Source organism: Pipistrellus hanaki, assembly GCF_964339955.1.
Source record: "Pipistrellus hanaki genome assembly, chromosome: 14".
Taxonomy (NCBI): domain Eukaryota; kingdom Metazoa; phylum Chordata; class Mammalia; order Chiroptera; family Vespertilionidae; genus Pipistrellus; species Pipistrellus hanaki.
In genome coordinates, this window is record NC_140516.1 from 31,488,563 (window position 1) to 31,502,241 (window position 13,679).

The window sequence follows — 13,679 nt, forward strand, 5'->3', positions numbered from 1 at the left end:
GAGTAACTAAATTTGCCTTCATTATTTTGATCTAATCAAGCTATTTCATAGCATATATTGTAGAATTGCTCTATACTAAAGAACTCAATCCAATGTTGTCTGTTTTTTTGTTAACATTTTACCCTAATGGGTTGTTATGAGTAGTAGTAGTATTAGTAGTAATTTAAAGAAAACAATATAAACAGAAAATGTTACAGATAGAATTAATTACTAGCCTAGAATTAAGTCCATTATAGTTAGGTTATCTATTTCTCTGTAAAAGTGATCAGCATCCTGATTTAATGGGATTTGCGTTAACTTCAAATTATTTGAATTTTTTCCCCATAGGTTTCAACAGCATGTGCCTTTCCGGGAAAGTAAACTTACCCACTATTTTCAAAGTTTTTTTCATGGTAAAGGGAAAATATGTATGATTGTCAACATCAGCCAGTGTTGTTTTGCCTATGATGAAACACTCAATGTGTTGAAGTTCTCAGCCATTGCACAAAAAGTAAATATATTCAAACTTGTATAGAATTATTAAACGTCTTAATAGAATATTAATGATTTTTTTCCTTAGGCTAGGTAATTATTTGGCACTTATAACTGTAAATCTAAGAAATAATTGAAAATAATAAATGTAAATGTTTGACCAAGTAAGAGGATGTGGGTAAATATAAGAAAGTAAGTCCTGCCAGGATTAAAATGACCTCAGTAGTAAGTTCATTTAATCATAGGCACCTTTTACAAAATATGAATACTATTCTTGCAATAAATTGCCAGCTTTTCCATTCTGTTTCATTTAGTGATTAATTGGGTAGTTCCCTGCTAGGAATGGTACTAACAACCTAGTAAATTTACTTATAGTGCACATGTGTAATTAGCTTTTTTGTTATCAGAATGTTCATTTAAGGATGCTAATTCCTTCTTAAATATTTATTTGTGTAGGTCTTATTTTAAACATTCCAGTTGTCATTTGACTTAATATTTATAAAATTATTTTTTTAGTGGATGGTTTTTGCCTTTTCTATTTTAAATGTGACATTGGATATCTTAACAGGTTTGTGTTCCAGATACTTTAAATTCATCTCAGGAGAAATCACTTGGACCTGTCAGATCTTCTCAAGATATGTCTTCAGACAATAATTCAGATAATAAAATATTAAATGTAAAAAGAGCTACGATTTCTTGGGAAAGTAGTCTGGAAGATCTGGTGGAAGATGAAGATTTGGTTGAGGATCTAGAAGTAGCTGAAGAAAACAAAAATGTGGAGACTGAACTTACTGATGAAGATCTAGATAAAACATTAGAGGAAGACAAGACTTTCATTAACCATGAAGAGAAGAGAGTATGTATTAAGAACTTATACTTCTAAGCTTGGCTGCTTATTATTCTGAAGTTAGGGTCAACAATACTTAAGGCTCCTTCTCTCCTAATTTTTTTCAGTAGCACACTAAATTTTTTATATCAGAACTTCATATTTTGAAAAATTTCAAACCTATAAGAAGACTAGTACAATGAATACCCATTTACACTTCACCTGGATTTCCCATTTGTTAACATTTTATTATATTTACTTTAATTCTTTTTCTAAGAGTATTTGGATGCACCTTTTTTTTTCTCTGTAGAATTTGAAAGCAAGATTCAGACATAATGATACTTTATATGTACTTCAGCATATATTTCTTAAGAACATGGATATTTTTCTTATGATGATAGACTATTTTCATACCTAAGCAGTTTAATACTGCTATAATAGTATAATCAATTTTTTATACTGTCCACGTTGAGATTTCTTCAGTGGTTTCCAATATGTCTTTTATAGTCACTTGGTATTTTTAATTATTCTAATGTAATATAGCATAGATACTTTTATTATTTTTAATTTTTAATTTTTATTTTTTAAAAAAATATATTTTATTGATTTTGTACAGAGAGGAAGGGAGAGAGAGATAGAGAGCTAGAAACATCGATGAGAGAGTCATCGATCAGCCGCCTCTTGCACACCCCCCACTGGGGATATGCCCGCAACCAAGGTACATGCCCTTGACCGGAATCGAACCCAGGACCTTTCAGTCCACAGGCCGACGCTCTATCCACTGAGCCAAACCGGTCTTGGCAGCATAGATACTTTTAAAAAGTTGAGCCCAATTTAGAATACCTCCAATCTGGATTTGTCTGATTATTTCCTCATGATCTGGGTTTGACACTTTCGGCAAGCCTATTATTTAGGTGAAGTTGTGAAATTCCCATTGCATCACACCAGGGACATGTGATGTTTGATTTCCCCATTCCTGATGATGCTAATTTTTTTTTTTTTTTTTTTTTTAGCACATTTTTATTGATTTCAGAGAGGAAGGGAGAGGGAAAAAGAGAAACATCAATGATGAGGGAAATTTATTGATCAGCTTCCTCCTGCATGCCGCCTATTGGAGATCGAGCCCATATCCCAGGCATATGACCTTCACTAGAATTGAACCTGGAACCCTTCAGTTAGCCACTGAGCCAAACTAATTAGGGCATGATGCTAAGTTTTGGTCACTTGGTTAATGTATTTTTCTCACTTGGTTAAGAATTTTAATATTTATATGTTTTAGAAATTGTTGGACTTAATAGAAGACTTGAAAATAAAGCTAATAAATGAAAGGAAAGAAAAATTAACATTGGAATTTAGAATTCGTGAAGAAGTTACACAGGAGTTCACTCAATATTTGGCTCAACGGGAAGCTGACTTTAAGTAAGTTATTTCTTTCATGTCCTGGTAAAAATTGAGAATTTTATTCATTTGTTTAATTTTTAATTTTTTTACTTATTTTATATTTGGTGGCTTCTGAACTCTCACCTTTTCTTTACAGTTTTGAAAAACAGCTGTTAATAAACTCATGATGATTCTGAATTATACATGAATAATTACTTAAATCTGCTTTTAATTTATAATGCCTATAATCTTAGAAATTTGAAACAAAATCACAAAGTAGGACTTTTTGGTTTCTCAATGGCATTCATTTGTGTTATGCAGGGAAACGCTTCTCCAGGAACGAGAAATATCAGAAGAAAATGCTGAATGTCGTTTGGCTATCTTCAAGGATTTGGTTGGTAAAACTAACACTCAAGAAGAACCAGTAAATCAAGATTGTGCCATGCAAGTTGAAACCAAAGTATGTTAACTGAAGTATTAAAGTATTGAGAATTTTGGTACCAGGATTTAGTGTACCTCGTCAACGATGTGAAACATTAATATACTTTAGAATTAAAATCTTCCTGTATAGCTTTTTAAAATTAAGTATTCTTTGTTAGGAATATAAGGACACATAGTTTAACTATCGCTATTGGACTTGAGAATTTGTAGCTCTGCTACATTTCATTTGGTGTTGCTTATAGGTAGGTAGGTTCCTTTTTGTCTGATTATGAGATAACCCTCAGATTTGTCTTAAACTGAAAGAATTTTAAAGTTGTACAGAGCCTAGTGGTTCATTTACTTATTGCTCTGATTAAAACAAAAACATTTATCTATAAAAAGGATTGCTCTTGCTAGCCAGCCAACCATTTTCTACTATTTGAAGAAAACATTATTTTTCCTACTGTTTCCACTGAAGCTGAAATTGATTATATTCCTTTTTTTTTTTTTTTTTTGCTATTTTATTTTTATTGATGATTTTATAGACAAGAAGGAGGAGAGAGAAAAACATCGATCTGAGAGAGAAACATTGATAAGCCGCTTCCCGCGCCTGAGCTGAAATCGAGCCCACCATCTTTGGTGCACAGGACGATGTTCCAACCCAGCCACCAGCCAGGGCTTGTTCTATTTAATTACTCAATTTGGGGGCCTGACGTGGTTTGGGTCTTAGTCTAAGCTGGGAAAGTGGGTCTTTGACAGTATATCTGAACTATTAGATAATCATAATTGTTCTGTAATGACATCACTTTACAACATTGTTTGAGTGGGGATCTGTGTCTCATATTTCATAAGACAGAAAATGAATAATAGAACACAACTTTTTCATAATTAGAGATACTTGACATAATTTATTGAAAAAAAATTTCAAGTTAATTCTTTTGTTATATTTTTTAAACTGTCTAAATCAGATGGTATCTCACTGTAAGAGTGAAAGCCACTGTTAACATAGGCATGTGGTTTTTGCTATTTTTAGGAAGCACATAATTACGTAGGAATTGAAGATATTATTGATTCTCTTCAAGATGATGTCACTGATATTAAGAAACAGGCTGAAATTGCTCACTTATATATTGCATCTCTTGCTGACCCCCAGGAAGCTATTGCTTGTTTAGAAATAAAGTATAATCAAGTTAAAGCTGAATTAGCTAAAACTAAAGAAGAATTAATCAAAACCCAGGAAGAGTTAAAAAAGAGAGAAAATGGTAAGTAGGTATATCTTACTCTTATTTGGATGATATAAATGCATAAAAAGACACCCGATTCATATGAGAATTTTTGTTTTTAAGTCCTTACCTGATGACATGTTTATTGAATTTAGAGAGAGAGACAAAAACATTAATGTGAGAGAGAAACATCGATCAGTTGCCTTCCATATGCGCCCCAACCAGGATGGAACCTGAAGCCTCGGTATTGCCTGGACCAAAAACAAAACCCACAGCCTTTTTGGTGTGTGGGATGACGTTACAATCAACCAAGCCACCCAGCATGACAGTATAAGAGATTTAGGCAACTTATTTACCATCGTGACCAGAAAATTTTTTGATTTGGGTAACCTAGTTAATATTTTAACATTTTTATGGCTTTATAGTAATTTACTATTAAATTTATTTTTGCTTTTAGACTAATATTAGAAAACAGACTTAAAATAAAAAAAAACTGTTCATCAGCAAATTAATAAATCTCATGGAAAGTTGTGAAGTTGTAAATTTTGTTCTTTATTCTTTATGAACTCTTCTGTATTTTTTTAAAAAATATATATTTTATTGATTTTTTACAGAGAGGAGGGGAGAGGGATTGAGAGTTAGAAACATCGATGAGAGAGAATCATCAATCAGCTGCCTCCTGCACACCTCCCACTGGGGATGTGCCCGCAACCCAGGCACATGCTTTTGACCGGAATCGAACCCGGGACCTTTCAGTCCATAGGCCGACGCTCTATCCACTGAGCCAAACCGGTTTCGGCCTCTTCTGTATTCTTAATGAACTCATACAGTAGTAGATTCTACTCTTGACTTGCAGGATTAGGATAGGGCGACTCCTGTGAATGGTCTTAAGAAGTCTATTTGATGCTTCATTCTAGCTCTGATGATCATATCTGGGTTTTAAGAGCCTTAGTTAGATGAAATACTCTGCCCTTTTCTCTGAAACAAGATTGGTAGAAAATAGCAGGTAAGCCTGGCTAGTGTGGCTCAGTTGGTTGAGCACTGTCCCATGAACCATGAGTCAGGGCACATGCCTGGGTTTTGGGCTTGATCCCCCAGTAGGGGTGTGCAAGAAGCAGCTGATCCATGTTTCTCATTTATGTTTCTGTCTCCCTTTTCCTTCCTTTCTCTGAAATCAATAAAAACACTTCTTTTTTTTTTTAAATGAAAGAATGGAAATAGCAGGTAAGTTGTGCTTCTGCATTATAAAGTAGTCAGAAAAGTACTAGCCTCTTCTCTGAAGTTATGCCAGAAATTTTTTACTATTTAGCATATGTCATTCATTTTTATTCTGAGTGTTTAAAGTAGCTTTTTCAGAAACATTCCCTCTGGTGATAGAATTAGTAGCTGACTGCTATGATTCTGGTGCTTTCAAAATCCTCTTTTCTAAACATAGCACTAGTTGAAGGATCTACTGTAGCAGTTTCTGTTTTGTGATTATTCAGTGATAATATTTTTTAGGTGTTCAATATTTTTATTTTTTACAGAATCAGAAATTAACATAAATTCATTGGTGCAAGAGCTTGAGAAATCTAATGAGGTAATACTTTTAAGTTTTATTTTTGTCTTGTTAAGGAACTTGATAAGTAATTGAAGGGACATGAATTATAACAAGGTATACTTATTTTAAACATAAAATAATAAATTAATTGATTGAAAAATATGTGTCTTCACCCTCATTACCCTTTTCGGTGTTGGCCAGTGGGAAGTTTCTTCAGGCCTTTCAGAAAGTATTTATACATATATATATATATGTATATCTCACATACACACGTATATACACCTGTTAAAAAGTTTATACAAAAGGTATTGTCATTCGGTGTCTTCCCTTAAAAGTTGTCTTGGATAGATCTATGTCATTTTGTGTTTTTTTTTAAGCTAGGTGCATGGTGATGATTTCAACTGTGTTTATTTTGTCTGAAATTACTGTGTGTTTTAAGTTATGTGATATGGTGCAGGTGGTGTTGCTCAGTGATTGAGCATCGACCTATGAATCAGGAGATCTCAGTTCAATTCCCATTCAGGGTACATGCCTGGGTTGTGGCCTCGATACCCAGTTTGTGGCATGCAGGAGGCAGCCTATCAATGATTCTTTCTAATCATTGATGTTTCTATTGCTCTCTCCCTCTTTCTTCTTCTCTGAAATTAATAAAAATATTTTAAAAAATTATGGGATATGGCCTAAGCAGTGTGCATCATTGGAATTCTGAAGATCTCTGGCACCTTAAGATCAGATAACTATTCCAAATGGCTGTGTGTGTGTATGTATATATTTTAAAATATATTTTATTGATTTTTTACAGAGAGGAAGGGAGAGGGATAGAGAGCTAGAAACATCAATGAGAGAGAAACATCGATCAGCTGCCTCCTGCACACCACCTACTGGGGATGTGCCCGCAACCAAGTTACCGTACATGCCCCTGACCGGAATCGAACCTGGGGCCTTTCAGTCTGCAGACCGACGCTCTATCCACTGAGCCAAACCGGTTTCGGCATGTATATTTTTGACATTGATAGATCTAAATATGAAATTACAAGTATACATGGAGGTGAAGTTAATTTAGAGCTCTAAAGTTACTATATTTTCTGACTTTCTGTGGCATGAATTTCTTTCTTTCTTTTTTTTAAATACGCCCCCCCCCCCCGGTCCTGGGACACTGTGCGAGATGGGGGAGGTGCTTTTTAAAATTATTTTTTGTAGAAGTGGTCCTTGTTCTCCAGGAGCTTATAATCTAGCCAGGGAAACTCAACTAAGGCACACTTACACAGTTATTACAATTGCGTGAAACCAGGGAAAAGATCAATAAGGGACTGGGGACTTGGAGGTGTTTTAGTAAAGTTGGGATTCTTTTACAGATTGAATAGGTCCAAATTGAGTGACACATTTTTTCTAGTAGGGTGGGCTATGAATTTCTTATTTTAACTTATATTCATCCTATTAAAGAACTAAGTATTTTACGATATGATCACATATAGATAACTCAAGGTCTTTGTATCTAATATCTAGCATTTAAAGAAGTAACCACAATAATGTAGCAGAAGACATTATAGCTACTGTTTAGACAACTCCTAAACTTTTATTTTTCTAGCTATAAAAATAATAGATGCTAGTTGTAAAAATTCAGGGATATTAAACTATGCAAGATAGAAAATTACCAAGGTCCCCTTTAATCTTTCTCCTAAATTACAAAAACAAGAGAATACCAATAAGTTGGTTGGTATCTCTTTTAGACTTTTGCTTTATATATATATTCATTTAAATCTCGAAAGAACTTTTATGATATAGATACTGTTATTTTTTATTTTTACAGAGACATTAAATAACTTACCCAGGGTCCCACCACTAGAAAATAGAGAAACTAGGATATACACCCAGAGAGTCTTGATTACAGATTCTTCTTATCCAGTATGCTATATTCTTTCCTTTGTTTTTATAAACACTTTCATTTATTTATTTATTTATTTATTTATTTATTTATTTCAGAGAGGGAGAAAGGGAGAGAAAGAGAAAGAAACATCGATATGAGAGAGATATGTCAGTTGCCTCCCAATATACACAGCTTGTGGAAATTGAACCCATAACCAGGATATGTACCCTGACTGGGAATCGAACCTATGAACGATGCATGGAATGAACTTCCAACTAACTGAGCCATAAGTGCCAAGGCTAAACATACTATGTTTGAAATAAAAATAAGGTCATGCTGTACATAGTGTTTGGTCCTTGGTATTTTTGCTTAGTCTTTAAATTTGAAGGAATTATAAAACTGCATTGTATTTTATCCTAAAATATATTTACTAAACATTACTGTTTTTCTTTTATTTTCTTCTTTTCAAAGAAAATAATTATTCAGAATCAAAGAATTCAAGAGTTACAAGATTTAGTTGATCAAAAAGAGGATACTATTAACAACTTTCAGAACCTAAAATTTCATGTGGAAGACACATTTAAAAGCAGTGTAAGAATTTTACTTTATTCCTCTGTATTTTAAATTGCATTAAAAAGTATGTTTTGGTTGTGACTAAAATAATTTAAAACAGCTTAAGTAAGCTAATTTTCCAAGAATGTTTAATTGTTTATTTTGGTGTTGAATTCAATGTACTATTGTGAAAATCTGAATTTGTGAGAACTTCAAAGGGGCATTTGGCCTCTTTGAACATAAGTAGAAGAAAATGAGATGAGAAGAATTTGTAGCCTTACATGTTTAAGCCTCAGCTAGTTGAAAGGGACCTCTGGGGTAAAAGGAAGTTTGATATTCTTAGGAATCCAGAGAGCATAAAGATCCCCATCTCTTTTCTATAACCTATCTGTATCTATATATAGAACCGTACATGAAATTTAGTAAAACAAGTTTTTTTTTTTTAATCATGCATTTTACATAATGTTCATATACTTAATTTAGCTAGGATATTTTCTGAAAAAATTACATTTTATACTGCTGTCTATAAAGTCTTTATAGGTTTTATAAATACCAATTTAGGTGTTTTTTTTTTTTTTTATTCAATTAGGATGATTAGTCTTTCAGTCATTTTTTTAAGCAACGATTTTTTGTTTTCTCTTGACTTTTATTGTAAGTTTCAAGTGGAAATGGATAAATATAGGGTAGTATATAGACTGAGAAACCTAATAGCCAAACATCTCTACTTTGTTTAGAGGCCCTTTTGCATGTGTTTTCTCTGACCAGAAGAGGCAAGAGTAGTATCAGAAAAAGTAACTGTTGGCCCTCTGTTGTATTTTGACAGTAAGATTCCAACTATACTCATCAACAGTCTCTGAGTTACCTCAACTTTGGGTGGGCTTTGGATACTACAAGGGTAAATAAGCATTCTAGAAGAGTGGCTTACCCTCTGTGTAATATCTCTTGGTATTTATTCGATGTGTTCTTCAGTCTGACTTTTCTGTGCCTGAACTGAGAGAAACGCCCTTGTAATAAGGCATCGAGTAAGGATGAAAATTATAAAATGATTTAAGTAAAGAAACACTTATTGAGTATCTACTTTGCCACGTACTATGTTAGATTCTGGAAATTACATAGATTAATAAAATCTAGTTGCCTTAACATCTCCCCAATAAGGGGAATTAGGTTGGTGTTTAGGGAATATTTCTTGGAGATGAAAATGATTAGTTTGAGCTTTAAAGAATAATTAACATTTTTAGCTGATTTAAAATAGACAGAGGGTGCATTTTGTAGCCACAGACAAGGAGAATATATTGACCTTCAGTTATAAGAATCAAAATGCACAATGTCTTGGAAATGAGAAGCCTGTTAGTCAGGAAAGTACAAGCAATTTGTTCAAGAAGGTTTGAAGCAGGGTCAGGTGAGAAATGAGGCAAGGTATCAGTAGAGTGGGGTAAGATGGTGGAAAGCCTATAATAGTGCACTTCTATAGGCAGTGAGGAATCACTGATTTTAAGGAGAGGAGTAACAAAGTTGATTTTTTTTTTTTTTAATTTTGAGTAGATGTTTTTGGAAACTTGGAGAATGCGATTGAGATGGAGTTAGACTGGAGACAGAGACACTAGTTAGAAGCCTCTTGAAGGAGTTCCTGTGATAGTTCATGAAGAATTTGATTTAGGGTGGGAGGTTAGTGGAAGTAGAGATTAAGAAGAAAAAATTGATCTGTGAAATAGAGGGAGGTAAATATTTTGGAACTTGGGGCTTGTTTTCCAGAACTGAATTGCTGGGCCTCCAGGCTCTTAGCACTTAAATTTGGTTATTTACCCAATGCTTTTGCTCTAATTGCTTGATTTGAATTTTTTAAGTCTATTGTTTGGTTTGGTGAAGGAAAATAAGAAAAAGAAAAGCCAGAAACATCATTCTGGTGACTACAACTTCAAAGAAAATTGTTGGGAATTTATCAAAGAATAACGTTTATTTCTGTAGGTTGTTTGCATACCACAGAGAGTAATGTTTAACAGTAAAAAAGCAATATAAAATAAGCAGAATTCCTAATTTAGTAGTCCTTGCCTATAAATAAACTTTTTAGATAGGCTCTAGATCCTGTTATTAATTAGCTTATAGTGGTGCTAAATTGCTCACATAAATGCATAAATAAACAAGTGTGAAGTAACTGGCTGTGTGCTCATTAACTGTTGATCTAGGGTCACTGTTCCAAAGCTGGTCTTGAAAGTGACTCTACTGAAGGAAAATGTTTATTTTGAATGGTGGTTTTTTATTGTTCTTCCAACCAACCATATACTAGATATTGCAAGAGGACAGACACTCCTTTAAATAACTGAGCTGTAGAGGATAGATTTTTTTTGGCAGGTGGTGGATGGGAGTGACTATTATATGATTTGAAGGGGAAAAAGAAATCAGGCCATTGTGATAGGTCTCAGAGTGGGGGAAGGAGACAACTGACATTGTCATGTAGTCAAAATTCTCTAGCTCTGTCAGAGCTGTGATCATCTATCCCAGGTTTTGTCATTTGTTAGTGATGTCTAGATGCTAATTGTGAGAAAGTATGCAAGTTGTTCTTCATAATATTTTTTGTTTAAGAATATCTCAAAAAATGTTGTTTTTATTTTTTTCAACAATCCATCACTTTATGACTTAAAAGTCATTTTATTTATATTTCTTAAGAATAGAGTGTTTGCTAATTTTATTTATTTATTTTTTAAAATATATTTTTAGCCCCGGTCGGTTTGGCTCAATGGATGGAGCATCAGCCTGCAAACTGAAAGGTCCCACGTTCGATTCTGGTGCAGGGCACATGCCCAGGTTGTGGGTTCAGCCCCCAGTGGGGGACTTGCAGGAGGCAGCCAATTCGTGATTCTCTCTCATTATGGATGTTTCTGTCTCTCTCTCCCTCTTCCTTCCTCTCTGAAACAATTTCAGAGAGGAAGTGTTCAATAATGAGAGAGAATTGATTGGCTGCCTCCTGCACGCCTCCTACTAGGGATCCAACCCACAACACATGCATGTGCCCTTGACTGGAACCGAACCAGGACCTTTCAGTGTGCAGGCTGACACTATCCACTGAGTCAAACCCCTAGAGCTACTTGCTGACTTCATAATATAAACTAGGGCCCAAGGCACGAATTTGTGCACCTTGAAAGGAACTGTGGGTGGTGAATCTGTGGTAGGCACAGGGGTGGGTCTCAGCCTATCTCCACGCCCCTGCCTGGCCCCTCCCACTGTGAGCCCCGCCCCTCCCCCATCCTCTGTCTGCTGGCAGCCCTACTCCTGCTGCTGCTCCCATGCGCTGATGGTACCAGCCCCACTCGCACCCTCGAATGGCTCAGAGTGAGCAGGTGCGAGTAGGGCCTGCACCATCAGTGGGTGCGAGCCTCAGCTGCTGCTCTGATCACCCCTCAGGAGCAGGGGGAGGTGGAGAAACCCTCAGGGGTGATCTGGGCCGGCAGTTGCTGCTCGCACCTGCTAATAGTGCTAATAGTGCCAAATGGTCAGGATTGGTGCCAGGCACCAGCAGCAGGTGGAGGGCTGGCTCTGGCACTGGGCAGGACTGCAGCTTATGGGAACGAAGAGTTTTCAGTAACCACCCCAAAGACAGCGAGCCTTGGTCTGGCACCCCTGCTCACTTGCTCCACCATTCTGCTGCTGCTAAAGCCTGCCATATTCTGTGCCTGCCCCCTGGTGGTCAGCACACATCGTAGTGACCGGTTGTTTGGTTGGTCTGGTTGTTCCTCCGTTCCGTCTGTTTGCATATTAGCCTTCTATTATATAGGATAGCATATTTCCTCATAGAGTTTAAAAAAAAAGTATATTAAAAAAAAAATCCTTGTCTTTACCATTACCTTTGATTACTATAGACTTGTACTTAACTGCTGAGTTTTACCCTTCCTCTTTCTGGATAACCTGTATTGTACCTCCTTTCTGCTAGCCTTTTAGGGAGGCATAGTATCTGCCTTAAAAAAATAAAAATCTCAAAGATTTTGATCTTGTAGATAAACTAAGAACCCAAATTAAAGTCTGTATATCATTGACTATACAAGGCTGGAGAGTAAGGTCAAAACTTTTTCTGAGAGTTCTTAGGTGAGACAATACTGCTTATCTTTGAGAGGCTTTGGTTATAAAACATCACTATTGCTGAATTTCTAGAATGGGACCTCAAGATTTTAAGTAAAAGTAAAAAGAAACAATTTTATCTTAGTGTTCTCGTATTTTTCTTTTCAAACCATATTAAAAATGTGACTAAGGGGTAGGTATTTTAGGGTTCTATAGTATTCCCAAAACAAGTCTATAATGCACCTGATCACCTTAGACAATCTAAAGATTATTTAGTGTTTTATATCAGGTGAAACTACATGCTTAACTGATTTTAAGACAAGTTTTCTTGTCCTTAGTATACACATTACTTAATATTACATTTTTGCAGAGTCTTCAGTTATTTTAGGGTGAGATTTAAGAAATAACTTAGAAAGATGTTTCAACAAATTTGAAAATAAAACGTTTATGATGCACTATGAAACAGTTTGTATAGTTTTTACATTTATTGTAGCTTTCTAAATGTGAACTGATCTGAATTTATTTTATTTTAGGACAAGGCTGGTACATCTGTAATAATAAACAATAAATTGGCTTGTAAAGAACCAGTTGAAATGCCTAAGGACAAGAAAAGTAAAACTTATTCAGGAAGAAAAAGATTAAACGAAAATGAATTTCAGCAAGATGAGCCACCAGCTAAGAAAGGTACTGCTTCCTTTGCCAACAAGAGGCCTTTCAGAAAGCTAATTCCTAAACCAAACGAAGGAAATGTATTTGTCTAGGGAAAAAACCCTGAAGAAATCTAAAGTCGCTAATATTTATGCTAACATGTTTTGAACTGTCTAGAGGATGGGTGTGTTTAAAGCTGTCTTTTATCATAATAAATTTATTTTTATATATTTGTGCTTTTATCACTTTTGCATGCCTCTAATTCTTTTACTTCTCTGCTTATAATAGTTAAAACATAGCACTTTCATTTTCATAATGATTGGACCTTTTTTTCACCAAAATCTTTCCACATTGCTTTCTACCTTTGTATTTTTTTTATTCATTTGGAGAAAAGAAAATCTGACAGATAGACTTTGAACTAAATATTACTAAAGACAAATGTGCTTGAGAATGAATTCTGTTACTGTAGAATTAATTAAAAAGGAAAGTGGGTACATGCTTACTATCTATCTCCCTCTATATGTGGAAGCGCATGCCAGCATTTACATTCTTTCTAAACTTCATTATTTCTTTTGGAAAACTTTTATAGTATGATTACACGGAGTTAGGGCATTTGCTTTAGAAACCTGGCTAACCGCTTCACTTTGAGGAAAAATGGGTGAGTTAAGTCTTACTCTGGACATTAGTTAAATAAAATATATA

General features: G+C 34.8%; 1 protein-coding gene across 8 annotated transcripts in view; it reads left to right on the plus strand.

The window, feature by feature from the left end:
* The window catches only part of KIF20B (kinesin family member 20B), a 58,832-nt gene that overhangs the window by 17,307 nt on the left and 27,846 nt on the right, over positions 1–13,679 (plus strand). For 6 of the 8 annotated variants that reach the window (XM_084903914.1, XM_084903913.1, XM_084903916.1 and 3 more), the window contains 8 exons: positions 328–490; positions 1,040–1,327; positions 2,577–2,716; positions 2,999–3,137; positions 4,131–4,359; positions 5,847–5,899; positions 8,199–8,318; positions 12,863–13,013. In XM_084903914.1, the coding sequence (XP_084760040.1) occupies positions 328–490; positions 1,040–1,327; positions 2,577–2,716; positions 2,999–3,137; positions 4,131–4,359; positions 5,847–5,899; positions 8,199–8,318; positions 12,863–13,013 (1,283 nt within the window). The remainder of the gene's footprint in view (positions 1–327; positions 491–1,039; positions 1,328–2,576; positions 2,717–2,998; positions 3,138–4,130; positions 4,360–5,846; positions 5,900–8,198; positions 8,319–12,862; positions 13,014–13,679) is intronic. The other 2 variants (XM_084903917.1, XM_084903920.1) reach the window with 1 other exon arrangement.